The sequence below is a fragment of the Lates calcarifer genome, linkage group LG4 (assembly GCF_001640805.2).
Source record: "Lates calcarifer isolate ASB-BC8 linkage group LG4, TLL_Latcal_v3, whole genome shotgun sequence".
Classification (NCBI taxonomy): domain Eukaryota; kingdom Metazoa; phylum Chordata; class Actinopteri; family Centropomidae; genus Lates; species Lates calcarifer.
The window spans coordinates 534,296-561,572 of NC_066836.1; the positions used below are offsets into that span (position 1 = coordinate 534,296).

Below are 27,277 nucleotides of genomic sequence, written 5' to 3' on the forward strand. Positions count from 1 at the left end.
CAGACATGTTCTTCAGGGTTTAACCCTCAACAGTTTCTCCTGTAGCAGATACAAGATAACTGCAAACACCTGAGCAGAAAGTGAATGAACTCACAGGTGACACATATAAAGTACGACCACTAGATGGCTGCATAACATAGAAAGAAGAACATGGGAAAAATGAACAAATAATAAGACAGAAAACAATATATATCCATCTACAACAGTGTGGGAGTCACATCTTCATTCAGTCCTGGGTTTACTGTGGTCTGTGAATCTGTTATAATAACTTCAGTCAATCAACAGAAGAACATCCAGCTCAATTTTAACTGTATTTTCTGTGTTCTAAGATTATGACCACCATTCAGCATCTGAATGAAGGTGTTTTAACTTCTTATCTGGGATCTTTGCTGTGTTTTGTAGTTCAAATTTAAGCAGTCTTAAGTGCAGTGGTTTGTGATTTAGAGCTGGTCTAATGTGGTGTGGATGAGAACAAAGTTGTGGTATCTCCCTGTCTTGTTTTTTAAGTGTTTCTAATGGTCTTTAACTATAATGTTGTCGTAGCAGAGCTGCTGAATTTGATTTGGAGCTAAACCTCAGGTAAATAACACGGTTTGTGTTGCGTTACAGGACAGTGAGTTCAAACAACCTGAGACCACAAAGCTCAGAGACATGTTCAGCTTTAACACAAACATCGTCTGTGATTCAGGACCACAGCATAAACAGGGACATGTCAGGTCTCATACGGTTCTCTGACAACATGTCTCCAGTTCAGGCAGAAGGAAACTTCACGACCTGAACAGGAAACAGAAATCAGACTGAAGCAGGATAAAGTGACAAACCTGAGATTTACTCACTCACTCAGTGTAGTTCAGGTGTTTGCAGTTAAACTCAACACCACTGAAAATCCAACATGGCGGTGCATCATTTCTTCTTCCTCTCTGACCGCTGCAGCTCAGACTCTCTGCTGCCCCCTGTGGCTGGAACAAACACTGCAGCAAAACTACACAGATCAATAAGTTACATGATCAGTGGATATTGGTGGTGTATTGATGAACTCAGCATCTTGGCTTGTTTCACTGATTTTTACACAGAAGAAGAAAATATAATAAGAAAAATATATTAGTGAAAAAGCGTTTTTTTAATTCAGGATTTCAGGAGTAAACAAGTTAAAAGGTAAAACACAGATCACATATTTGTTGTTGTAGAACAAGGTCATTAAAACATCCTTTTTTCATCTTAGAAGTATCTCAGACATTTAAATGCTCATTCACACTTTTACTATAAATTCAGATGACTGTAACTGGATTATCTAAAAAGTAAGAAACCTTTTCTCACCATAGAAATCAGTTAAATGACAAACTACATGTTTACATTACAGTTCATTTTACTTCACATTAAAGTATAAATGTAGTGTTTATGGTAGTGTATCTGACTCACATTCTGAAAATTAAACATCATTTAAAAATCACATAACAAATATAATAATTTTTAACATCTGTCATATGATTCAGTTATTCCAGATTCACTGTTCATGGCAGGGACAATAAAGGAACATTCCCACATTTGAGGAAATCCTCGCTCGACACTGATAGAACAACAAATCGCTCCAACCGCTGCTAAAACTGCAGGTGTTTACATTTCTGTTTGTTCAACCTGCTCAGTAATATAAATCAGACTGAGAGCTGCTGCAGAGTGGAGTTTGTTCTCTTCTCATGGAGCTAGGCTAACAGTTTCCATCTGTTTCCAGTCTTTGTGCTAAGCTAGGCTAAACACATCCTGAGGAGAGAGAGCCAGAGGATTTTCTTAAGTGTTGGACTGTTTCTTTAACTTAAATCAGTAGTAGAAAACCTGTCAAAACTAAACAGATGATTAAAAAAATCATATAAAAACACAGTGGTACAGTTAATGTGAAGATGACTTTAGTGCCTGGCTTATTCACAGCTGCCTTTCTTTACAGGCCTGTATCAGTGCTCAGTCTCATACAGTATTTATATCATAATCAATAATTCACAGAAGAGGAAGATGACTGCATAGTGCAGAGGACTTGACACACAGCAGGTGATGGACCACACAGAGTCCAGACTCAGATCAGATGTCAGACAGTGAATAAGGATTCTGGACTCACTACAACCTGTGAACAATGAAATGACTTACTGCAGCACCTCCTCTGGAGTCAATGCTGCCAATCAAAGAGGGAAAATGCCCAGAAATGATTTCCTTTTCTGTCTCAGTGACCAAACGTTTGAGGTTTAGATGTTGTACGTTTTCTAGACACAAAACAGCTGAACATGCAAACATGAAGGGCTGATACTGAGATCCTGTTTAATTATCTGTCCAAAATATAGAGACCCAACAGGGACTGAGTCTGGTTCAGTCCAGTCCAGTATACAGCTTTGTAGTAAGGAATGATCTCAGCACGAAATGCTGCAAAGCTTTAGTGGGAGTTTCTCAGAAACATATCAGCACTTCTAAAGTTGATATGATCCATCAGTTACAGATCAATATGCTGAGCCATGTGGAGTGGCGTTTGTCTCCACCTGAAGAATCTAAGAGCAGTATTTGGATTGTTTGGACTCCTCCACCTCCTCTGCTCTCTGACCGAGTCTGTCTGCTGTTTGGTAAAGGACAGTGGATTTTTACAGATGTTTCTCCAAAAACAGCACTATGAGAGCTGAGAGAGTCAACCAGAGCAGTGAACAGATAAACAAAGAGCCTAAACTCACTATAAAGCTGCATAAAGCTGATAGATGTTTTGTCATGTTACAGTTGCTGTAATCTCTTACTGACTGGACATGGATGCAACAGAGAAAACATCACCCACTGTGTGTCAAGTCAGTAACAAACACCACCATCACTGACTCTTCAATCCTGGTTAACTCTTAGTCTGTATCTGAAGCGTATGTCGGTGGTGGGGAGCAGGATCCCCAGTCCGGCTCTGCTGGAGTCCACCGTGGCTCTGGTCTGACCTTCCTCCAGCTGAAGGTCGAAGTAGAGCAGCAGGAGACACAGGAACTGTTTGATCTCGTTGATGGCGAAGTATCGTCCGGGACACTTTGAGGAGCCGGAGCCGAATGGCATCAGGTAATACTTGAGCTTCTCACCGTCTTTGTAGAAGTCCGTCTTCTTTTTACTGTCCTGCGTGTAGCGGTCAAACTGGAACGTCTGACCATACAGAGACAACAACAACGTTTGTTAACAGCTCCACTAAACACAACCTGAACCTGCTGAGGATTCATCAGGACAACTGTATACCAAAGAAAGATGGCCTCCACCCACCTCCAGCTAAGTTTTCATGTTTGCTTCTGTGTTGTGCTCAGTGTTTCTGAGTTTCTCCATCTCAGCCAACAGACTTCACATCCCATACTTTACAATCATTACTGACGTTCACAAAATGACCCTGATTTTACTTCAACCTCTTTGATCCAGTTGTTCCTTTGTTTTAAAGTCGAATTATTATTATTATTATTATTATTAATGAATGTTTGGGAACAAAGTGTATAAAGTCAAGAGGTAAAAGTAAACTTCTATCAGCACCAGAACATGAATAATAACATTCTATTAATGTAACTGTGATATATTTCATATATTTAAGATTGAACCATTTAAAACACTGTTCATCAAAGTTAAATTTATAAACAGTCTTACATTGAAATACAAAACAGAGTGAAACAAAAATCTCCTTAATTAATCCTGAAAACAAACATTTGAATCAGTCAGAGATCCTTCATCTGTCCTCTACTTTGAAAAAAAAAATCTACTCCATGTGTTCATTAAGGCCTTTTCAGATTAACTTTACAGGTCTCCCTAACTTTGTACTCTGAGAAGACTTCCATTAATGGATATATTAATGGACTGTAATGTATAACATCTACAGTTTTAATGGGTTTTCATGGAGCAGGTTTTCAGGGGGTCAAAAACACTTTGTATTTAAAGTATTTACCAAATAACATGGAAGAAAATATTTAAGGGATTTTTAGCCCTTGAAAAGTCATTAAACTGTGCAGATAATCCAGTCATTTATCCAGTAATCATCCCTGTCAAATCCCATTAAACAGTTTGGACATTAATGTAATTCTGAGATAATAACTGGACTCAATTCCTCAGTGAAGAAGACGACAGTGTATCTAAGTTAATTGATCAGTACCTGAGGTTCCTCGTAGATCTCGGGGTCCAGGTGCATGCTCTGAGGGTACAGAGCGATGATGTCTCCTTTCCTAACGGGCACCGAGCGCTCGCTGTCCAGCTGCAGATCAAAGTCCTCCTGAGCCACACGGATGTTCATGGAGGCTGAGGACAGGCGGAGGCTTTCGTTGATGGAGCTCTCTGTGGAGGAAGGTCAGACCTGAGATCAGATTTACACTGAGAGCAGGAGACAAAGGGAGAACTTGGCTCAACACCCACTGAAAACATGTCTGACTTCCTGCCAAAGACATGGACAAAGTCTGAGCGCAGTAATGACTAACAGCTCTGTTACTGTGTGAACATGACAAGATAAAGGTCTGAAACACAGACTGATCACAGAGCTGAGTCTCTCTGCAGTCACAGAGAGTTCAACACAAACTACATGATGGACAGGGAGCAGTGTACCCAGGTAGAGGAGTTTGTCCAGCAGCTCTCTGCTGATCGTCACGTCTCTGTCCCTGCTGAACTCCACCCCATTGGTTCTCAGGACATCGTGGATCTCCTGACGGACGACCTCCAGAGCCTCAGGGTGACTCACCAGGTAGTACATGGTCCAGAAGGTGGCAGGGACCGTGTTCCCCAAAGACGCCCAGAGGATGGCAAAGTGATGAGCTGGAAGTCAGGAGGAGGAGAGTCAGTCAGGCTGCTGAGGGGGAGGTCAAAGCACACCCACACCTCACCCACACCTCCTCCAAACCTCACCCTGTGTCTATCTGAGACTGTGGAGCAGGGGGAGGACAGAGGTACAGAGGAGTGTAGGAGAGAAAAGAGAGAGTACAGAGCTGTGGAGTATATCACAGCAGAATAAACTATAGCAGAGTAGAACACAAATATTGAAACATTAAAATCTCAGAGTTATTGAGTCATGGGAGAGTTATGCTGATTTAGTCTTTAATGAGAAACAGAGAGAAAACCAGAGGAGCTGGAGGCTCAGAGGTGACCTGGACCAAAACCAGACTCATGTCTTCTGTTGCACAATTATCAAACATCTGTTCTGTTCTGGGAAACTGTTGTACTTGTATCAGCAGAAAAAGCCATGAAAGGTTGGAGCAGAGCCTTTTATCCAAACAGAGAGAGAAGGTTCAGAAAATGTAGCACAAAGGACGAACATTCAGAGAAAGATACAAAAAGTTTACAGGTTATTTATTCATCAAGGTTAAAAGGAATTTAAAGGGTTTAATCTGTAACTTTTCCTCATTAAAATGTCTAAAAGCAAACGGACATGTGTTCTTGTTGAGTTGTGTTCTTACATGTTCCCAGATGTTTCCCAGATGTCATTTTCAAACCTGAGAAATCTGAGATTTTAAGATCTTTTTAGATCTTGGTGGTATTTAACTTTATATTTCAACCAGGTGAAGGATTTTAGTCATCAGATGTCAAAAATCTTCAGCTCACAGCACGAAGCTTTCGCTGCTGAACAGGTTCTAACAAAGCCGATTAAGCCAAACAGCTCCAGGAAAATGTCTGTATTTCACAGTATACTGGAGTTTTAAACCTCTAAATGTCTACGGTGAGCTTCCTGTGCTGGTGCACTGGCAGCATTGTATTTTACATCAGTGAGCAATGATTGGTTTGTCAGGGTTGAAAGAGGGGATCGACCGTAGCATCAGAGCCAGAGCAGGCGACAGGAGCTGGGAGGGTGATGGAGCCTGTGGACCCAGGAGGAGTCCAAGAAAAGTTTCTGACGCACCAGATAGAAAGTGATCCACTAATACAGGTTGTAATTACTCTCACTGCCACAAGGGAGAGACAAAAGTTACGAACTGAAGGTTTAACAAAATAGTTCTAGTGGCCTAAACCCAACAACACCTGAACCACAGAGGAGACAGATCAGAAAACTCTCACCTGAGCTACCTGTGGTTCATGTTAGACAACCTAATCAAACTGTAAACTCCTACAGGCCTTCATGAACAGCGACTGACTCAGACATGATGTGGTCTACCTGCTTTGTCGAAATCCCTCAGTGTGTCGTACTGATCGAACACCTCCGACCGTCTCCTGATGAACTGGGATTTGTTGGACCAAATCGACATCCTGTGTGGCAGGAAACATCTGATGAGATTCTCGCGGATCGCCTTGGTCCGTCCCAGAAGCCAGATGGGGATCTGAGCGATGAGGAGGGGAAACATTTTGTCAAACTTGATGAAGTCCTCCCTCAGGACCCCCATCCCGCTGTGGCGCCTGGCGGCCGGCGGTTTGCCGTACAAGGTGAGGAAAGTGGCCTCAAACAAGACTGTAAAACAAAACTGGTATATGTTGCCGCTCTTCCAGCTGCCCTCCTCCCCCGGCCGCTCTGCAAGGTGGTCCTGACGAAACACCAGCATCAGGTTACCCATCATGCTCTCTGTCAGGGCTATCAGACCGTCTCCCTGGAGGAGGTGGAAGGAGCGGCGGATCTCCTCCCGCAGGCCGGGGTACTTTCCAGTGACGGGCGGGTAGCCGAAGGTGAACGGAGCCACCCTGTTGGAGAACTCGTGGAAGTCCAGCTGTCGGCCATGTTTGATGATGTTTGGATACAGTAAAGGGTCCATGATGAAGGTCATGTACTTACCTGCAGGAGAGAGCACACCTGAGTCAGTGCAGCTGATAATAAAATATTTCAGTGAAGAAAATGTTCAGCAGAAAGTGACTGAAACACAGTTTACGCTGATGAGCTAGGACAGTAGCATAGACAGTCCAGACCAAGTGGGACCCCTTCACCTTGTCCTCAGACCACTGCTGAGGAGAGGCCTAGCCCAGCCCAGGCCCCCACCCCCGTCAGAAGGTTCTGGACCATCATGTTTCTGCTGTCAGTGCTGGTTTACTTATCCACCACCTAAATGTTTTTACCAGGATCAGCAGGTTCAGTGGAGACAGAGGAGATCTACAGGGTTTTCATTCTCTTTATCCCACTGAGTCTCTGTAGTTATTCTGTGACCTGTGATATTCAAATGTGGAATATTAACAGTCACTTCATACAGAGACTCCCTGACCTCTCCTGCCCCTGGGCCTGGTCTGGGTCAACATTACAAATATGTTTAGAGTGACTGCACTATCATGATCATTAACAGGCAGTCAGACCTTATCAGCGGAGGGGAACACTGTGTAAATACCAACCAGCTATCTGCACTGTAAAAACGTCTCCATATTTCTCCTTATGTTTCTCTAGAAATTTATGGGCATCTTTTCCAAACTCCAGAGCTTTTCCAATGATAGGGATCCAGCCTTTAATCAGAGGAGGTTCACCATCTCTCCTGCAGGAGGAAGAGAAGAGAAAGGTTTGATTATTCACGCCCATCACTGTGAACATGTGCAGTTTCTGTCCTCAGCTCTCTGTTCATTAACACCTGGACTTTGGACTTCAGGTGTTGTTGGTCTGACGTTGTGAAACCATAGGACTGGTAGAGAGAGTAAACTGAGAGGGTGGACTCTCCCTCCTCCCTCTAATCTGAAAACAGATCTGGACCCAACCTTTCCTCTTCCTCCGACTCTCCCTCAGTTTAATTAACACAGGTTTATTATTCCACAGACCAGAGCTTTACGTTCTTTATATGTCAAACTTTATTTTCATCTGGTACATTTCATTGACTCTGCAGCTGAATCCATCATCACTATCAACCAAAAAACAAAACATCCATGTATCTGAAACTATCAACTTTTCATGAGCCGAGGAAAACAGTTTGATCTGTTGGTGGTTTGATTTTCTGTGAGCTGAGACCAGAGCGGACACGTCGATCAGACCTGAGAACGTCTGAGGAGTTCTCTAACTGTTGAATTGTTCCTTCACTTTCTGTTTCCTCCTCAGACTCTAATGTGACTTTACTGCACTGAGTCCTGGTTCACCTGCACCTGGACATGTAACTCTGTTTGTGCACTGTTTCACAGTCACAGTCAGAGCAGTTAGTGTCTGTCCAGCACAAATATGCATGAGAGAAAAAGTAAATAAAATAGAATAAAAATAGAAATAAGTATATAATATACATGCTGTGTACAATATGGGTGATCCAGTGAGCGCAGAGGAAGAGATGAGTGGTTCAGGTGAGGGGAATGGTTTGTGGACAGAAGCTGATCTGAAGGTGGAGGCAGCTTCCAGTCTTTGTATTAAACAAGGGCAGTTTCCTCCTGCTGACCCACTTAATACAGTACACTACTGTTTCAGCTGATGGACTGATAGAACATGATCCTGTTCCTGTTCCTGTTCCTGGACCTGAGTCTGAACCTGAACCTGACTGACTGAGACTCAACCACACATCCTCACCTCTGCGATCAGACCAAGCAGTGTTGATCTGTATTCTCTGGAAACCCCCCCTCAGGAAACCCCCCCAGTGACAATACAGGAACGGACACAGTGGTTTCCAAGCTGTGGTCTAGGACCCCTCAGTGGGTCCACTGACTCTACAACATGTTTACATGTTTGCTTCATTGGTTCAGGTTTCTCTCAGCAGGTGAACAGACCTCACCTGAGTGCCAGAGACTGAGAACTGAGACTCTTCAGAGTCTCTGAGTCTCAGACCTGATCAGACCTGGTCCAGGTCTCTGAACAGAGCCTCAGTGTCTCCTTCTGCAGAGGAGACACTGAACCTCCCACAGTTCCTTGCAGCAGCCTCTGAGTGTGGACGCTGGAACAATCCTCTGGCTCCAGTTCACTGCTGCTCCGCTTCACACAGAACTGAAGCCAAGATTTACAGAGTTCACATCAGCCAGTCAACACCCCCTCACCCCCCCACCTTCCTCACCGCCATCACACCCCCACCCTCCTCACCGCCCTCACACCCCCACCTTCCTCACCACCCTCACACCCCCACCCCCACCTCCCTGAAGACATGTTCAACTTCCAAACACAGACAGACCTGCAACTTTACTTCATATCATGATCTGGTTTATCACAGACTGGGTCCTGGTCTGGGTCCTGGTCTGACAGACTCTGTGTCAGATCCAGGCTTAAGCCTGAACTGTTTCACTTTCTATTTGATGTTGTTTGTTGTGTTTTATCTTTGACAGGGTTCATTAAATAATGAATGATCAGACTGACCTGTACAACTCACACCTCTGAGACTCAGATCCAGACTGGGGATCAGACTCAGAACCAGGACACAGGTACAACCATAGATCCAGGTGTTTGCTCCTGGATCGACAGCTCTACACCACAGAGCTCAGGAGCTGCTGAAAAAACACCTCACAACACAACAACACAACAACACACACACAGATGGAGGCAGTGGTATTCCAGCAGCTCCTGTTAAATCCCTATTTTTATCAATGGAGTCTGGTAGAGATCTATGTTGATGTTTCTGGTTAAACTAAAGGATCTGACTCTTTAATAAAAAGCCCTGTCTCTGGAGGAATCCTGTCATAACAGCCTGAGTCAGTGGATCATCGTCTGTTTGATCACAGCAGCTGGTCACTGTTCTGATCAATACTGAACTGGTTCCACAGGTTTTAGTCCTCATCAATCACCTATACCCAGAAACATGGAAATAAGACCCAGGTTCAGAGTCCTGGTCTCAGACCGTGGGGGAAACACAAGCACAGAAACCAACCTGCAGCTCAGAGGAGGCACGAGCTGCAGCCACTGATCAATCAGTCCATCAATAGAGAATCAAACACTAACTGTTGATAATCGATTTGATCAATTCTCAAATAAAACTCCCACAGTCCTCTGACCCAGAGTCAGATGTGAAGTATCAGAAACTCCTGCAGATATCGATTAATCCGCTGATCAATGAGTCCGGGAAATAACCAGCAATGATCGATTAACCGTCAGTCATTTCAAAATAAAGTTCCTGTGATTCTTAAACAATCAGCTGATCAACCGATAACGGGACAATAATAACAATATATCGATCACCTGAAGCTCCACACACACACACACACACACACACACGCACGCACGCACGCACAGACCTGGTCCTGGTCGTGGAGCGGAGGAGGCAGAGGAGCAGGGAGAGGAGGCCGAGCAGGAGCAGCAGCAGCGGGGACATGGTCCTGTTACTGTCCGGACAGAGCGACACACACACACACACACACAGACACACACCGACGAACTGTCTGCAATACAACACAACTCTGTTATTTAACACAGGACCACACCGACCGCTTCCGCTTCTGCACCTTCAAAATAAAGTCCCTCTGACCACGCGAGGATCAATACCATCATCTCGAATCGTTTCTGACTCACCTGTCACCTGTGGCTCTTTGTCACCGTCAGTCTGAGTCTGAAGTCACTCATCAGTGAACAGTGAGGCTGGAGATCAGTGTGGTCTGAGATGAATTTGATTTCTGTGTGAAGCTGTGAAGAAAAACTGTTCACATAAAACCGGACTGATCACCGCTGCAGTCACTGTACTGATGTTCCCCTCACAGAGTCTGGAGCTTTAATTGTGAAAGTTCAGCCCTGTGGTTTCCGGTTCCATCATTCCTTCAGGCTGCAGTCACTGGTCCGTGTCCAGACTCGCGCCGTCTCGCTCTGACATGAGAGAATCAGCCCTCATCAATGATCAATAACCAATACATGTCACTGACTTCACTGAGCCACGAGCTCATGACGCAAACTGGAACATGAATAAAATCTGAATTTACTTTAATGTTCAGTTTGTTGAGAGTTGATTTCTGCTGTGTTTTATTGTCAGACTGAGAGACACTCTCCTCCCACAGGAAGTGGAGCAGCAGCTCACAGCTGGAAAACATTCAAATAAACTGAGGGGGTGGGGGGGGCAAAAACCCAAGAGGATTCAAGTGATGTCTCAGAGCAGTCACAGTACTTCATGTACTTACAGTCTGACAGTGAGTACTTCATGTTGCAGTACCTGTCTGCAGCAGGTCACCAGGTAAATCTGAGGGCTCGTCACATGATTCATGGGAGAGAAGAAGAATCACTGATCTGGGTTCAGAAAGTAAAAGTACATCAGAACTGAACAGCCTGAACCAAACTCCTCCTCTTCTGTTAAAGTCTCAGAGTCTTAATAACCTGCTGTTGTGTAAACACCCCCCACTGGTTCAGGTCTCTGAGTAAACAGAGGATCATCCAGTACTGGAACAGATCTGTGGGAAAAGTGCAGCTCAGTGAGTCATGAACTCACAGCTCAGATATGACACTAACAAACACTCAGCGTGACTCGAACATCAGGGAAACTGGTTCTGTCAAAGATCATCAGATTATTCAGCTGTTACAGGATTTAACGGATGTGGTCGGTTGAGGAGGAGGCCATTTCTAAATTTGATCCTTATCGAGCTGCTGATTGATGACTGATTGATTAGTTTGTAAAAATTTGGAAAATGAGGAGAAATGACAGAATTAAAAGGAAAAGCTGCAAATGTTCACAGGCATTAAATGTCTGGAAAACAGACAAATGTTCTTCATAAACTTCATACACTGAATCTAAATGTGTCGCACTCAAAGAGAAACTGTACAGTAGTTGAGTAAATGTACTCAGTTACATCCACCACTGGTCGTCAGAGGGTTAAGGCAGATTCTGGTCCTGACATGGTGCAGAGTCCCTCTGGTTTCATAATGTTAAACCTTACACAGAGGAGGGGGTGGGGGGTTGGATAAAGGCTGTAAAACTTTATTGGTTGGGGTGGGGGTGGTGTGGGGTGGGGTGCTCAAGAATTTTAGAAACTCTGAGGTTACCAGTCTCCCCTGACGCCAACGCCGCCCACAACCACATACCGAGAGTTTTTTCTTTATCTGCTGAATGAAACGTTCTGCACGTTTGATTTAAATGGAGCAGTCGTCTCTGAGGACTTTGTCTGGAAATCTTCTGATCTATTCTTCAGGGAAATACCAGGGAATGAATGACCTGCAACATTCATTTTTACCATTTTATTTCCCAATATAAAGGTGTAAGTAAGGCGAGAATCAGCCTGTACCAGCTCCTCCCAGGCCTGATGGAATACATGGTCTCTGCAGTGGGTTCTGGGTCTGCCCCAGGAAGCTCCGACCAGTTTCAAAAACAGGGAATCAAGAAGTCGCAAATGGTCTGAACCATCTCGTTCGTAGGCTTCTGTTCTGTTTGTCTGACAGATGGGAAAACAACAACATCACACTTGTGTCTAAGCTGGAAGCAGCAAGAAGGATGAAACAGTCCAAACTTCATATCACAGGGAGAGTGATGACGACAGTGATGGTTGTATTGTCTGTAAAATGATCTTTTCAAATGGCTGGAAAAACCATCGATTCACTGAAACATCTTTCTGTCCAACATGGGCTTAAAATCTACAAATCTCATGTATCTAACGTTCTGCCTCGGCCTCCCAACAGAACCAAGAAACCAAGAGAACCAAGTCTGTGCAAATGTTCTCTAATTTCATCCATACTAGATGATGACAGACAGACTGTTGCTACAGCTGCACAGGGAGGGAAAACCGATCAGGAACGTTAAGGAAATCAATAAAGATTGATGAGCAGAATTTCCATTTGAAGTGACAGAGCAGTGAGTCTATGTCCTCCCTCCTTATCCTGTCTCTGAGGCTTCGACCACCTCATGGAGGAAACTCAGTTCAGCTGCTTGTATTCATGACCTGGTTCTTCAGCACCCAGAGTTCCTGACTACAGGTGAAGGTCAGAACACAGATCAACCTGAAATCAGCGGCTTTGTCTTCCTGCTCAGCTCTTTCTTCACCACCTCAGTCTGGTACATCGCCCACATTCCTGCTGACGCTGCGCTGACTCACCTTAACCTCCAGGCAAAAGGGAACAATCCACAGTTTGCCAGCAGAGAACCACGGCCTCAGACTTTTATCCTGCTGGTCCCCCCTGACCTACAGTCTGGTTCCAGAGACACAGATTCACAGATTCAGGTTGTCAGTGGCTGGTTGGAAAAACAACAGAACCAATCAAAGATTTTCAGGCCGGAGCCACAGTAAGGACATTATTTTATCCAGAAAAACAACTGGATTAATGTTTGCAGGCTGTTGTAAGTTGACTAACAGCTTTCAACATGCTTCGTCCTGTGCTTTGTCCTGTGATACGCCTGCACACGTCAACAGTGATGTTTCCTGGGGTCGTCAGGTGTTTGAGTCTTTTTACAAAATGGACGCCCTCACCCAGGAGACCCAGCTAGGACTGACCGTTATCTTTAGATACTTCCCATGTAAATTAAACTGTGTAAAAGTACTATGACTGTATGAAACCAAAAACATTTGGAGTGACTGTCACCACAAAACACTGAACATAAAGTACAACTGACTGAACATGAGCCAATCAGAAGGCAGACACCAGAGAAAAAGGAGAGAGGGAAGAAACACAAGTACAGCACATTCCACAATGATCAGACAGCACATGGTACGAACCATGTGTTTATAGTACGACGCAGTGAGGAATGATAAAACTCATCCCTCAAGTACTTTCTTTCTTTGTCAACTTGAATGAACTGAAACCAACTGAGCCCAGTGCAGAGGTGATAAGGAGGAGGAAGCCATGTCCTCCAACCTGCAAACACCCCCCAGTGAGAGAGAGACTCAGCTGAACCAGTCAAACTCACCTGGGTTCAGGTGAATCTCTTCTCTGGACATTGGAAAGCCGACCTGAAACAGAGTCGTCTTTGGTCAAACATCATGGACATAAATGAGACTTTGAAGAAGAGCGACAGCAACATTTAACAAAACTGACAGAAGACAGACAGAGGTTTACTTTCATCTGGTGCTGGATGAGGCGTTTACAGCCTCGTTTTCCTCAAACTCCTCTGAATGAACTGCAGTAACCTCTCAGTGACAAGCTGCATTCAGGCGTCAACAACAGCAGCTTTTCTCTCCTGAGCTCAACTCACTCAGCTCTGCTTTCAGGCCCAAACAAAAAACTCTGTTCAACTTGTGTGGAGTTTAGGATCAGAGTCACAGCAGACGCTCGCTGCTCAAAGAGCCTCATTCACTTCAGAAAGAAAAACAACAGCGGTTAGTGCCTGAGGCTGCGGGAAAATAAAAGCTACTGCTGAATATTACTGGCTTTATTCACCATTCTGAAACTAAACCTCCTTCCTGAGGGACTGCCCAAACTTCCCCTCATGGTTCTGTTCCTTCTTTTTCTGTCACTTTGACTTGAGATTTCATCAACAACTTAGACTGGGCACATGTAAAGAGTCCTGGTAAACAGACTACAAAGACCAGTAGTAGGTCCTAAACATGGTTCTCATGCTACAGGCTCCTTCGCTGTGTGGGATGCTCTGTAAAATCTTAAACTGTGATGTCAGTTTGGAGGCAGCGGTACAAAGAAAAACAGAAAAAATAAATGTGGGTGAAGACGTGTTGACTCTTGTCCTTTATCTGCTCTCGTGTTTGGAAAAATCAGCAAACACAAAGCAGATCTGACCTCAGCTCTGGCACAGTTTCTAGTTCTCAACCTCAGTTATAACTGGCACATAAAGTATTCATCGCTTCATTTTACAGTGTTCAGATCGGCTGTAGCAGTGTCATGCTGTGAGACTTAATGTTTCAGTTCTGAAATAACCTGGTTTTGGTCCTAAAAGCTCTGAATCAGCCATCGATCAGATCACTGGTTTGAGCTCATGTCTGGGACAAAGTCTTAGTTTTTACACTAATCATTATTTTTAACAATTCCGACAGCAGGTTCAATCTGATGTAAACTCATGAAGATTTAGTTGAGTGTTGCTTCAGAACTTCAGACTCATGTTTGCTTGTATAATTCTCTATAGTGCTGTTCTCCTTCCCGTTCTCTCCATCTCGACTCAGTCCTGGTTCGTCCTGGTTCAGGTTCTGTCCATTACACAGCTTTAGTGACTGAATGTGAATGTGGAAAATCCATCAGACTGAATCACTGGCCACTGACTCTTGAATCAGACTGAATCATTGGCCTCAGGACCTCAGACTTTATGTCTCTGAGTAGCTCTGACTGGTCACCATGAAACACATTTTATTCTCTGAGGAAACTCAGGAACTGTCATTAGACTGTATGTACAGCAGGGCACTGATGACGACAGCGATGATGATGAAATCTTAAATTAGAACAGATTTCAGGTAAAAAAAAAAACAGGAGTTATTTTAGATTTTACATCTGAATCACTTGATTTAAACAGAACCTGTGATTCACTTAAAAATGAGCATGACTTTAATGACGCAACAGCACAAAATGTTTCTGAGGAAAACCACAGGAGCCACATCGTCCTGACCAGAGGATGATTAGAAACAGCTGCTTCACATGTTCAGAGTTAAAGGTGAGAACCTGCAGCTTCAGTGATTTTCTCTGCACAGACATAGAAACACTGCAGTTCAATACAACACTACGAAACCTGCATGTTGCAGTAATAACTAGTCTCTACACGTCTGTTTACTGGAGTCAGCCAACCCTCTCTAACACACAGCAGGTATGTAACAGCTCGAGTCAGGAAGCATTCATGAGTGAATACAAGTGAAAACATCTACCACAGAAACTGATCTTCATCTGCCAGAGCAGAGCAGAGCAGAGGCAACAGTCTCATGAAGAAGACACGTCTGAACAGAGTCAGAGTCTGTCTGTCCTGGGCTGTAGTCCGACACACAACTTCACTGAAAGGAAGCGTTTAAAACGACGCAGATTCACCAACATGTAAACACAACAGAACTCCAAACATATAAATATATGAACACAGGTTTCTTCTCCTTCAGTCAGGAGTCATCATGAAGTTCATCATCATCACAACTAAAGAATATATAAAGAAACATGCTTTCACTAAACGCCCTCCTCAGTGAGGCTGGTTCACTTGTGGTTTCCTGTCAGTAGCTGATGGTTAAATGTTGCTGTGATTCTGTGTTGGACAGGAAACCTGACTGAAGTTTGAGTTTGTCTCTGTACGTTTTCACATGTTGGTTTTAAAAAACAGGCAGTGTGAGAGCAGTCAGACTCTCTAAATACTTCTTCTGTCTTCTGCTGAGTCCTGAGAAGAAGTGCGAAGGACCACAGCCCAGGTTAATGTGTGAGTCAGTGATGAACAGGTGATGAACAGGTGATGACACAGTCAACAGGTCTGATGTTTGAACACACGTCTGTCTTCTTTTATTCATCATGTTGTTTATGTTCAGGTCAGTTTGCTTTAGACTCGAGCATCATGCTAACATATGACAACTACTCTGAATGTGATTGGACAGCGAGCGGTGTAGGCGGAGCTACAAGCACACCTGGCAGGTACATGAACACACAAACTCACAGAAACACATCAGGACAGTAGAAATCTGTACAAGGTCATTAAAGGTGATTTCACTTCCTCCTGATTAAAGAAAACATCAGTAACTTTCTCTCTCTGTTGGGAACACAGAGTGAAGGGAATGTGTCTGAGCTCAGAGGGAATGAAATAAATTCAGTTTAATAAAACACCTGTGTGGAGTGTAATACTGTCTGTCTGCTGCTGACGCTCAGTGTTTGTTCAGACTCAGTTTGTGATCGTGTGGTTAAACTTTAAAAAGCTCATGGTCCAGTGTTTAACAGATTTCTACTCTAAATAAAAACATCAACCCAGATTCATCTGTGGTCAGAAACCGGTTCCCATCAACCCTCTGTCTGTCAGACGCCACCACAAAAGGAAGAGAAAATAAAGCTCAGGTAACGTCGCTCCATCAAACACCATGTGGTTGGATGTGAGGCAGAGTTCAGCATCTGACCCACAGGAAGTGTTCAATCTAAAGTTCAGTTCAAAGGCATTCGTACGGGTGTGTCGCTGTAAACATGGTGACGGGTCCAGAAACCTCTCAGAGGAAGTAAAGCACCGTTCCGTCACTGACCCGAGGACACAACGTCTCCCTCTCACAGTGAGGAGGAATCGAACCCACGGCCTCCGAGTCTCTGACCTCTCTGCAGGTCACGGCCCTTTAACCCTCCAACACACGTTAACACAGAAACATGACAAGAGGCTGCAGCTAACCACTGCTGTCACACATGACGACAAACACCCACAGCTGGCAGTGGGATTTACCTGCTCAGGTAGGAGGAGGTCACCTGACGCTGTGCAACAAAAAGAATGAGTTTTACCACCTGACAGCAGGGTGAGGAACACACACTCAGTTCCAGTGTAAATGTGTGTGTGTGATGTGTTTGGTGTTGCAGCTGCTGGGTGGAGAAACACACTCAGAAACATGTGGTCTGAGTTTGGACAGAAAAACCCTGAGAACCTGGGAACAGTTTGAGAGTTTCATGTCTCCAACAGTTGGATCACTGTTGTTACATCAGTGGGCCGACGCTGAAACTGGTTTTTAGGATTTTCTGTTTCCTCTGATTCTGTATTAACCATTGTTTGTCCTCTCCTTCAGTCTGTTGGGTGTTTGTCATCATGTGTGACACCGATGCTGCGTTCTAGTTAGAAGTCTGAATTTCTCACTTCCCAGACCGAAGTTGGATTTCCAGCTCAGAAAGTCGGAGCAACCGACATCAGAATCCAAAATGGCTGCTCCTCACATCCTCAGCAGTGAACACTCTGCTAACGTTGTTTTGAAGAGGAACAAAGACTTCCTGTGAGCGTCCATGTTTTCCTGACTTATCAACTAGAATGAGGTTGACTCGGAGGTGACATCACTCCCAGCTCTGACCTCTGACCTCCGTCTAAAAGGAACGCAGCATGAGAACAGTAACAGAGAGCAGGTAGCTGCAGCCTCAGGTCGTGGGTCAGAGAGACTGAAGGCACCGCTGACTGAACTCGACCTTTCAAACACGTCACACTGCAGAAGAAAAGTCACTCAGTCTGTTAAATAATAAATAAGAAAAAGGTCAAAGGAGGAGAGCGGCGTCCCGGCCAGGCCTCTTCATTCTAACTCGGTGGTGTCCGTTAGGACACTTCCTGTCTGTTAAGACAATTTGGTTTGTAATATATGGACCCGTTTCCAGAGAGAACTGTAAAGCCACAGTTCCTGTCGACTGTGACAGCGGTGTTCACGGCGGTGTTGACAGATCTGGGGTCTGTGTTTGAACTCACTGTTGGAGTCGTGTTTCAGTTTTGTCTCCGGCTGACACTGACAGCGCTGAGATTTGGCAGCTGGTAGGATTTGGTTCTGAGGAGGCGGGAGGTTTAACAGAGGGGGGAGGAGGAGGAGGGGGAGGCGGCCCCATGGGGTCACCAGTAGAAGGAGCGGGACAGGAAGTTGGCGGCGGCGCCGAGCCAGCTGCTCCCATCCTGACCAGAACCCACCCGGCTCACCGCCTTGTCAGGCTCCTGAGACGGACTCTCGTCTTCTGGTAGGTAGTCCGGCAGGTCCACGTTCTGCTCCACCTCCACCGAACCGCCCTCAGCAAACGGGATCAGAACCTGGAGACACCGACAGGTAAAACACGCCACACACACATGTTCACCTGCAGAGACACCTGACTCTGTGGACGACGGAGCTGCAGTGTCACCTGCAGGTGGACACACAGGTAACCTCCCCGCTTCTCTTCTTTTCAAGTCTAGTTTCAGTTTAAAAGACGACTGGTTGCCTGGTAACAGGTTACAGTGACATAAACAACTATTCTTCAGTTGTTTTTGATTGAACCAGATCCAGATGTGGATCAGGTCTTAAGAGGAGCTGGATTTTACTCCAGTTGGACAGGTGTTTCCAGTCTTTATGCTAAGCTAAGCTAACCAGCTGCTGTGGCTTCACACTGACTGTGAACATCAAACCTCAGTCCAACAGTCTGCAGACAGACTCTTCATTATGGATCTGATCAAATGTTTTACATTCACCTGAGAGACAGAGGCTCTGTGCTTCTGAAACTGGAGCTTCACAGTTAAAGCAGAGCTTTTATTCTGCTGCCCCCTGCTGGTGTGAGTCGAGCTCAGAGACACAGCTCAGTCTGTCCTTCACCAGCCTCAGAGTTTTTCTGTTTAACTGAGATGTTAAGTTGTCAAATCAAACCCCTGTGACCTGTAAACACACCGACATCACAAGTAAAACTGACCTCGTCTCCGTTTTCTCCTTTCACCACCTGCTGAGCCTTCATCACCTGAGTGGAGGCGATGGCCGACGCCAGAGCCTGAGCAGAGAAACACCACCTGTCATTCACTGATGATTAATCACTTCATCAGAGTCCTGGAGACTCCGTCAGTGTTAAGAGTTTGACTTTTATTCAGGTAGAGTTTGAGTTTGACTTCATCCACCTGTTACACGTCAGAGAGAAGTGTTGTACTTCACCACATTCATCTGACGACTAAAGTTATATTTAAATGACGAGTTCATTAAGAACGACGTCTGATTAGAATTAAACGACCCAACAACACGTGGAGCTCTCAGACGTCCTGGAGCTCTGGGTCCAGATGTGTAAACCACCTGGTTCTGGTCTCACCTCTGCTTTCAGGTCTGATCGGATCCGGACAATGCATCTCTTCACGGCCATCTGGAAGGTGAAGCTGATCACTCCTCTGATCTTCAGCAGGGCCTCCTCACACAGACTCCTCCGACTCTGACCAAGACCAGGAGAAGGAGCAGGACCAGGAGCAGGAGCAGGACCAGGACCAGGACCAGGACAAAGACAGACTACAGTCAGATGTTTTGTTTCTGAGGTGGTTACAAAGTTTGATCCTAAACCCCTGAATGTGGAGATACAGTGGATGTAAAGGTTTTGCTCTGCAGCTTGAAGCAGCTGTGGATCAACAGTCTGGACTCTGTTCACTGTGCAGAGACCTGGATCAGGATCATGCCACAGCGCTTAGGAGAAGCTGTTAACATGTGTGACAGAATGAATGTTGGGGTCTCACCGAGTCGTCCAGGCCGTCGATGTGGAGGATGACCGTCTTGGCTCTCTTGTTGCTGGAACCCAGGAAGAACTGTGCTTTGCGGCGGCTGCTGACGGCCTCCTCGGCCGGCTCGGAGTCTGCATCGCCAGAAGCCTGCAGGAGCTCGTAGATTTCTGAGGCCAGGAGCTTCGTCTCTCCAGGAGTGGTCGACCTGGACGACACGACGAGAGGATGAAGGCTCAGCCTCTGCTACACTACAGTGAACTAAACCATCCTGTTAACTTTACATCCTACTTCCGGTTCATGGTCCTGAACCCTCTCTGTTGGGACCCCCACAGTTTTATCTCCAGCTGGTCTGGATCAAAGAAAACCACATGAACGTCTGACTACAGAACAAGGCTGCCATTTTCAGACCTGATCCAGGTCTCTGAGGAGCTGAGACCCTGAAGGTCTGTCTCATGATTACACCTGACACAGTGTTTACAGAGGACTGAAGTCTGAGGACTCGAGTCAGTGATCATTAAAAACCCTGCGCTTCCTCTTTGAACTGAACTTTAAGTATTAAATCTGAGTGTGTCCAGGAGGACGTCAGAGACTCACTTCTGCACGACGTTCTGGAGGCTCAGCATCATCCCCAGCTCCCCCTTCAGCTTCTCCCTGTTGGCTCGACATTCTGCCAGGTAACGGATCGCCTGAAACATCAACCAGTCACAGTTATGGACGGGCTCAGACCCGGCTGCACCACACCTGGATCTGAGTGTTGAAATGAGAGCGGGCGTCCCGACTGACTGCAGCTCACCAGGAGGGCGGAGTAGACGACCTGAGGGTTGGGGTGGTCCAGGAACAGGATGAGTCCCGGCAGGCAGCCCTGGTCCTGGACGATGGCCCGGCGGTTCATGGGGTCGGCGGCCAGGTCCCTCAGCTGGTTGACCACGGCCAGGGCGTCCGGCTCCGCGCTCATGGCTGACGTTCACTCACCCATGCAAGAACCAGCTGAGGACGACAGACACCGAGTCAGACACAGACACAGACCTGGGTTTCTGCTGCATCATCAGCTCTGAGCTGCACACAGAAAAACTAAAGGTCACTCAGCGATGTCAGGTTCAGGAGGCGTTCAGGAGGCGTTCAGGAGCTCTCACTGATGATAATCAACATCTGTAAATATGTGGATATGAAACAGTAACTGACAGTGGACAGAGGAGCTGGTAATCCAACAGGTAATATCAGGTAGCTCTGCATTAAACCATGAATGAGTGAGTGAATCTCAGAGAGAGGAAACTATCACTGACATGATCCTGCACTCTGAGGAGGAAATCACCTCACAGCCAGACACACACTGTACTCAAACAGCAGGACACACACACCAGAGAGACAAAGCAGCAGACACAGCACCTCCTCCTCCTCCTCCTCCGCCTCCTCCTCCTCCTCACAGCTCATTCTAAAGCTGCAGATTACATCCAGTATTTATGATCCTGAAGAACAGCTTAATGCACCTCGTGTTAAACACGAGTCAGATTACATGAGCTCAGTGTGACAGTGTAACAGGTATCTGAGTGTATTTACCTGTGTCACAGTGTTCCCGCTGAACTCAAAGCAAACTGTCAGTTTAACGCTGTTTTACATTAAATCATCGTTCACCTCTGCAGACAGACATGAGCGCGTGGACCCACCTGTTATCTCCACAGTAACACACCTACAGCTGTTTGGACACCTGACACTGTTTTACTGAGGTGAAATAAGAGTCGGTGACGGGTCGTTGGGCCGAATTCACCAGAACTGTCTGACGGTTGTCACGGTGTGTGGTCGTGTCACTGGGGCGTGTGCAGGTTTTCTGGTCAACACACTCCCATTAAACCGTCAGATTTCAGACTGAGCTTCGGTGTGTCTTCGGTCAGAGCGCACACCCGGTGACCTGCTAACAGGAGCGGGTGTTGTCACCCGTCAGCCCGGCTCTCAGACGGTGTATTTCGGGTCAGAACAGCTGTGGTTCTCTAAGCTAATGTCTAGAGGGATGCTAATGCTAATGCTAACAGCGCTCACCTCTGTCGGTCACCGGCACCGAGCCCCGGGCTGACGGCTAACGTTAGCGGCTAGCTGCCCGGTTAGCCTCCCCTCCGTCAGTCTGACGCATGAACCACAGGTGAGCGTTAACGGTGTTCAGGCAGCAGCTGGAGGCGGGAGACGGTGATTCACGGATTTATTTCAACTTCACTTCAATAAAAACACGTTAACGACGCTGTTTACACCGACAGGAAATAAACCGAGGCCAGTCTTCCTGCTGGAGAGCAGCCAGGGCGGCGGCGTAACACCGAGGCCTGTGATTGGACGGAGAGCGGCCCCTCGTGTCTGCTGACCAATGAGCTGCGCTGTTCTAAGAGTTAAAGGTCCCACGCCCTGTAGGTGTCGGCGAACTGATGCAGTCCGATTCACCAGGGGTCCTGGGTCTAACCTGGGTCCTGAGGCTGGTTCTCAGAGGACTCCGTGAAGTCTGGGTCTGGTGATCCAGGTCTGAGCGTGTCCATTAGAGTCTCTGAGCTCTGAGTGAAGGGATGAATGAGATGAGAGCGTGAATGAGCAGAACAGGAAGAAGCTGCAGACACTGAAAATAAGATGTAGTTAGATGTGAACATGTGATACAGACCACACCAGACCATTTCTCTCATATTGTTCTGAGCTGGATGTGTTTACTGTAACATTATAAAGACAATTATTAACCTCTAGTCTGTAATAACTGAACAATGACATGAGGAGTGTTGTAGTCTCAGCGTTGTCCAGCAGAGGGCAGCAAACACCTGACAACAACAAACACAAACAACTGACTTTAGCTTTTACTGGAAGATTAAAAAACACAACAAATGAATGAGTCATTATTTATAATAAATGTGAACCCAGTGCCAGAACAGACTGTAAATACTTGAACTGAATCACCAGTAAATCATAATTAATCTATCACTGATCAGAAAGTGTGACAGAAAGATAAATGATTTGAATACAACAAAGGGAATCAATGTTTTTCAGATCAATCCAGACTGTAATAAAAACAAAAGTCAAAATACTGGATTAAATGCACATTTACTAAGTGAATTAAAGCATTAAAAAACACAATGAACACACAGTGAGGAGACTGAACACAGCTTCAACAGACGGAGGGCTTCTGCACAGTAGAAGTCAGTAGAGACGAAGATGATTGAAGAGACGGGCGTCTTAGGCAGCAGCTTATTTCTTCTCTTTGCTGAGCTTCACAGATGAAGGACCTGTCAACTGTCCAATCACAGCCTGTGGAGGGTTAGGGTTAGGCTGATGGCAGCAGAGACAGACAGAGCCTCCTGCTGGCCGACAGGCAGAGTCACCATGTCTCTTACTGACCTTTGTGACTGCAGTTTAAAGGATGGACTGTGCTGCAGGAGGCTGCACAATGGGATGACATCTGCTCTAGAGTCAGCTGTGGAGTCACTCCAGTGAGGAATGAAGAGAACGGTCCAGAAAACAGAACTGTGTCCTAGAGATCGCCTCCTCAGCACAAGACCAGCAGAGTCAATGAGGTTCTGCAGAGAACGATGGTGAGGATCTGCAGATCTCCTCAGCTGCAGTGACAGACTCTGTGAGGCCCACAGTGACAGGAAACATCTCAACTCTGTACAAAAACCTGACTGAACATTTACACTGAACAACAGCGACACCAAGATGACACTGACGACATGATTCACCAACAAAATCCAGTTCATGTTGTGAGTCATGACGATGATGAAAATGATGATTTGTTATAACAGAAACTTCACAGGTTCAGGCTCCTCACTATGAACTGCTCTGAAAAAGACCTGCAGCTGAATGTAAATGTGACGGAAGAGAGTTGGTAAACAGATGATAAAGAGGAAGAGCCAATGATGTGAAGGCTCAGATCCATCAGAGGATCAGTGTTTCTCTCTCTCTCACTGCAGACATGAAACACTGGCTGAGAAACATCCTGATTCTGACTCTCTGGCTAGGTAACTCTTTAAACCTACTGATTGTTCTCCTTTAATCAATCATCTTTATTGATTCATCTCTTCCTCTGCATGTTCTGTTCTTCCCCAGAGTGTAAAGGACAAGACACAGTGACCCAGCCAACAGGAGACGTCACTGCTGCTGAAGGAGACTCAGTTACACTCAACTGTACATTTAAGACCAGTGGAACTCCAACTCTGTTCTGGTACAAACAAGAAGTCAATGAATCTCCAAAGTACATGCTACGGAAATTCACCTCTGGACCACCAGATAAATCTCCAGGGTTCCAGGGGGAAAGATTTGATACTGAAATCAAGGAGAAGTCAGTTTCTCTGAAGATCCAGAAGCTTCAGCTGTCTGACTCTGCTGTGTACTACTGTGCTCTGCAGCCCACAGTGACAGGAAACACCACAACTCTGTACAAAAACCTTTGGAGCAAAGACAACACAATACTCCACAACATCCACTAGAGGGAGTCACACACTGTTAAACTTCAGTGGTTTCTTCTGATCCAGTCTAGATTCTTTTCCCTCATCAGACACAGTTGTGATAAAGAGCTTTAGAAATGAAATTCATTTGATATATGAGTCTCCTCCTACTGACTGCAGAGGTGGCTGCTTGGCAGAGAACTGTTTGATTCCAGCTGTGAACATCAGACCAAACACAACTCACAAAACCACTCACAACTTCTTCACCCTGAACGTCCAGTTTCAACAGTTCTCCTCTGTAAACATGGAAAAACTCTCTGTGATTTTCTTCTTTTCAACTCTCGTAGGTACGTATGTTTTACACAAGAAAACCTGAAACTATTCATTTTCATACTTGAAAACACACAATAATCTGTCTTTGTCATGACGTCCTGTACAATCTAGTTGTGATCTCAGCTACAGTTGAGCTGTTTCTGTCCACAGAGTAACACTGTACACTGACATTTTCCACTGTCTTCTCCTCTCAGCCTCATGGACAATGTTAGTCTAATGGCTTAATTTTCTCTACTTTTTCCAGGACTAACAGCTGGAGACTCAATCTCTCCTGTAGAAGGTGAAGTCAGTGGAAGAGAAGGACAATCTGTCACACTCAGATGTAGATATGACACAACTGAGACATACATTCGCCTTTACTGGTACAGACATCATTCTGACCTTCAGGCACCTCAGTTTATACTTGGAAAGGGAGCAAAAGGCAGTGGATATGACTATAATCCCAATACAAATCGATATAAATCCCAAACAACAGATACGTCAACTGAACTGACCATAAACAGTCTAACCCTGGCAGACACAGGTCTCTACTACTGTGCTCTAGAAACACAGTGATACAAAGTGTAGAAGAGGCTGTACAAAAACCTGAACACAGATATCTGACTACTCTTCAAAGAGGAGGGAAGTGGGATTCAAACCACAGCTTCATATCAGATGGATTCTGCTAATTCCTGTTTTATCAGAGTCACTGTGGTTACAGCTGCTAATCAAACACTGTGGGAGGATTCACATGAGCAGCAAATCCACATCAATGACAAACTAACTGGATGATGCTTCAAACAGAACAATATTTTATGATAAACAAGGTGAATAAAATACAAAGATCACAGGACAATAAAAAGTTTTTTCTTGAACTGTAATAGCACTTGTTGTTTGTAGACATGATGTGTCTCTTTGTCTCCACTGTTTCTTATTCCATCTCTTGTCTCCTTGTCTCTGCACTTGAAGATGGCAGACAGTGAAACTCTGCTGACCACACTGAGTTACATTATTGAACCATGACAGTAAGACACAGCTGTGGCACCAAACAGACAGAGGTAATAATCAGAGAGAACAGTTCATGTTCATCAACACACAGCTGCTGTGTGGAGTTTTACACAGAAAACAACAGAGACAGATGTTCACATCTTAAACCACCAGAGACAATGCTCTGAGAAACATTTGAAACTTCTGAATGTGTAGAGATTCATTCAGGTGAGTTTTCTGCAGATTCCTCCTTCAGTCTGAGCTTCTCTGATGATGATGATGATGATGATGATGATGACTGCAGCATCACTGTCATTTCTAAAGCTTCCATCAGCCTGATTGGAAACAGAGCACAGCAAGAGGAGGAGCTACACAACTGAATATGAAAGGCTTCATTTTGGAACTGAAGAGCTGCTGTGTTCTCTCTATTCTTCATTCAGGACAAGTCAAATGATGCTACTGCTTTTAGTTTGGATGATGATAGTCTCCTTTCATACTGGTAAGTACTCAACAGACGTATCAAGGTGGAACAGGTGATAGGTCATGTGACTTTATTTTCATGGAGTTCACTTTTCATCAACTAAACTTCAACACAGAGATACACAGTTTAAATATATCTTTGTTCTTTTCAGGATCCTCTGAGGATTTAGTGAAACCATCTAAAGATGTAATGATGGCTTTGGAAGGAGACACTGTGACTCTCTCCTGCAGCTATTCTCAGTCTGTACAAAACCTCTACTGGTATCAACAGAAGTCCAGTTCATCTCCACAGCTTCTCATGATGGAACATTCAAAGGCTGAAGGTTTATCTTTTAACCATGACAAGAAAACAAAGGAGTTTCATCTGCAGATCTCCTCTGCTGCAGTGACAGACTCTGCTGTGTACTACTGTGCTGTGAGGCCCACAGTGACAGGAAACACCACAACTCTGTACAAAAACCTTTGGAGCAAAGACAACACAATACTCCACAACATCCACTAGAGGGAGTCACACACTGTTAAACTTCAATGGTTTCTTCTGATCCAGTCTAGAGTCTCTGTGTTGATGAGAATAAAACAGAAAAATGAAGCAATAAATCAAAAAGACAGAGCTACTCTGAAAACAGAAAAAACTCTCTGGTTTGTCTACATGACCTATATAAAATCTATTAATTCATGACTCTCCATGATGGTGGTTTCAGACAAAGTGGCTCCTGGAAACTTGATTTCTAGAATCTGTAGAGAAGCAACTACACTTGTTATTTTCTAGTGAATACAACTAGATGGAAACCTTTAAAGCTTTCATTTCAGGGCAGATCACAGGCGACATTAGCACAAGTTCTCGAAAAATAAGTTAAAAAAAAAAAAAAAATAATAATAATAAATCAAATGGCAACTTTCCATTACGCCCTAACATTAGACTACTTGAACACAAAGCATATAAAAACTTAGTGAAGAGATGCAAAAGAAATGAATCAGCATAATCAAACACAATGACATGTCAGCATTTAGCATATAGCAATTCTATGTGAAGTTGGTACAAATTTGAACAAGTACCTATTATGACCAAAGAGGAAAAACCAGGGAATCTTCTACCTTGGTGGATTTAACAGCAGCATTGAGACAGGGAGATTCAACTCAATAAAATCTTCCATGTATCTCAGAAGAATCCACAGTTAACCAAACCTCAACCACAATGTTCAAGGAACTTTCAGATGCCACAGCTGCTGTGAACACAGGGATCAGAGCCAGACAGCTTACTGATGGACATTTGGAAAAAACAATTCAAGAGAAATTATTGAGACTTCTACTGACAAT

At 44.9% G+C, this 27,277-nt stretch overlaps 2 protein-coding genes and 1 long non-coding RNA gene across 7 annotated transcripts; 1 reads left to right on the top strand and 2 right to left on the bottom strand.

Annotated features, from left to right (window-relative positions):
- Window positions 1-1,099: 1,099 nt before the first annotated feature.
- Window positions 1,100-10,702, bottom strand: LOC108884884 (cytochrome P450 7B1). Of its 3 annotated transcripts, none has more exons than XM_018678995.2 (6): window positions 10,322-10,702; window positions 7,261-7,397; window positions 6,107-6,715; window positions 4,570-4,776; window positions 4,127-4,305; window positions 1,100-3,144 (listed from the first exon to the last, which is right to left on the bottom strand). In XM_018678995.2, exons 3-6 carry the CDS (start codon window positions 6,705-6,707, stop codon window positions 2,845-2,847), a joined length of 1,287 nt encoding a protein of 428 aa, XP_018534511.1. In that variant the 5' UTR covers window positions 6,708-6,715; window positions 7,261-7,397; window positions 10,322-10,702; the 3' UTR covers window positions 1,100-2,844. The 3 variants fall into 3 exon arrangements, with proteins under 3 accessions (XP_018534511.1, XP_018534510.1, XP_018534512.1); XM_018678994.2 differs by lacking the exon at window positions 10,322-10,702 and adding an exon at window positions 10,048-10,218; XM_018678996.2 differs by lacking the exons at window positions 7,261-7,397; window positions 10,322-10,702 and adding an exon at window positions 10,048-10,203.
- Window positions 10,703-16,101: 5,399 nt separating this feature from the next.
- LOC108884886 (armadillo repeat-containing protein 1) lies at window positions 16,102-22,633 on the bottom strand. Of its 3 annotated transcripts, none has more exons than XM_018679000.2 (7): window positions 22,219-22,633; window positions 20,569-20,762; window positions 20,370-20,461; window positions 19,791-19,980; window positions 19,379-19,495; window positions 18,995-19,069; window positions 16,102-18,365 (listed from the first exon to the last, which is right to left on the bottom strand). In XM_018679000.2, exons 2-7 carry the CDS (start codon window positions 20,728-20,730, stop codon window positions 18,174-18,176), a joined length of 828 nt encoding a protein of 275 aa, XP_018534516.1. In that variant the 5' UTR covers window positions 20,731-20,762; window positions 22,219-22,633; the 3' UTR covers window positions 16,102-18,173. The 3 variants fall into 3 exon arrangements, with proteins under 3 accessions (XP_018534516.1, XP_018534514.1, XP_018534515.1); XM_018678998.2 differs by lacking the exon at window positions 22,219-22,633 and adding an exon at window positions 21,810-22,146; XM_018678999.2 differs by lacking the exon at window positions 22,219-22,633 and adding an exon at window positions 21,440-21,803.
- Window positions 22,634-25,334: 2,701 nt separating this feature from the next.
- LOC108884916 (uncharacterized) lies at window positions 25,335-26,259 on the top strand. The gene is made up of 3 exons (XR_001961142.2): window positions 25,335-25,708; window positions 25,805-25,979; window positions 26,113-26,259. It is a non-coding gene; the product is annotated as an uncharacterized LOC108884916 (long non-coding RNA).
- The last annotated feature ends 1,018 nt before the right edge of the window (window positions 26,260-27,277 follow it).

What these genes read in the sequence shown, in the direction of transcription:
- LOC108884884 (XM_018678994.2), bottom strand. Translation starts at nt 10,124, where the DNA reads ATGTCCCCGCTGCTGCTGCTCCTGCTCGGCCTCCTCTCCCTGCTCCTC. An exon ending in CGCTCCACGACCAGGACCAG is followed by an intron (nt 7,398 to 10,047) that starts GTCTGTGCGTGC and finishes TTCCTCCTGCAG; the next exon opens with GAGAGATGGTGAACCTCCTC. An exon ending in AGATCTACGAGGAACCTCAG is followed by an intron (nt 3,145 to 4,126) that starts GTACTGATCAAT and finishes CTGTATGGTCAG; the next exon opens with ACGTTCCAGTTTGACCGCTA.
- LOC108884886 (XM_018679000.2), bottom strand. Translation starts at nt 20,730, where the DNA reads ATGAGCGCGGAGCCGGACGCCCTGGCCGTGGTCAACCAGCTGAGGGAC. An exon ending in TCGTCTACTCCGCCCTCCTG is followed by an intron (nt 20,462 to 20,568) that starts GTGAGCTGCAGT and finishes TTGATGTTTCAG; the next exon opens with GCGATCCGTTACCTGGCAGA. An exon ending in CTCCAGAACGTCGTGCAGAA is followed by an intron (nt 19,981 to 20,369) that starts GTGAGTCTCTGA and finishes CGTGTCGTCCAG; the next exon opens with GTCGACCACTCCTGGAGAGA.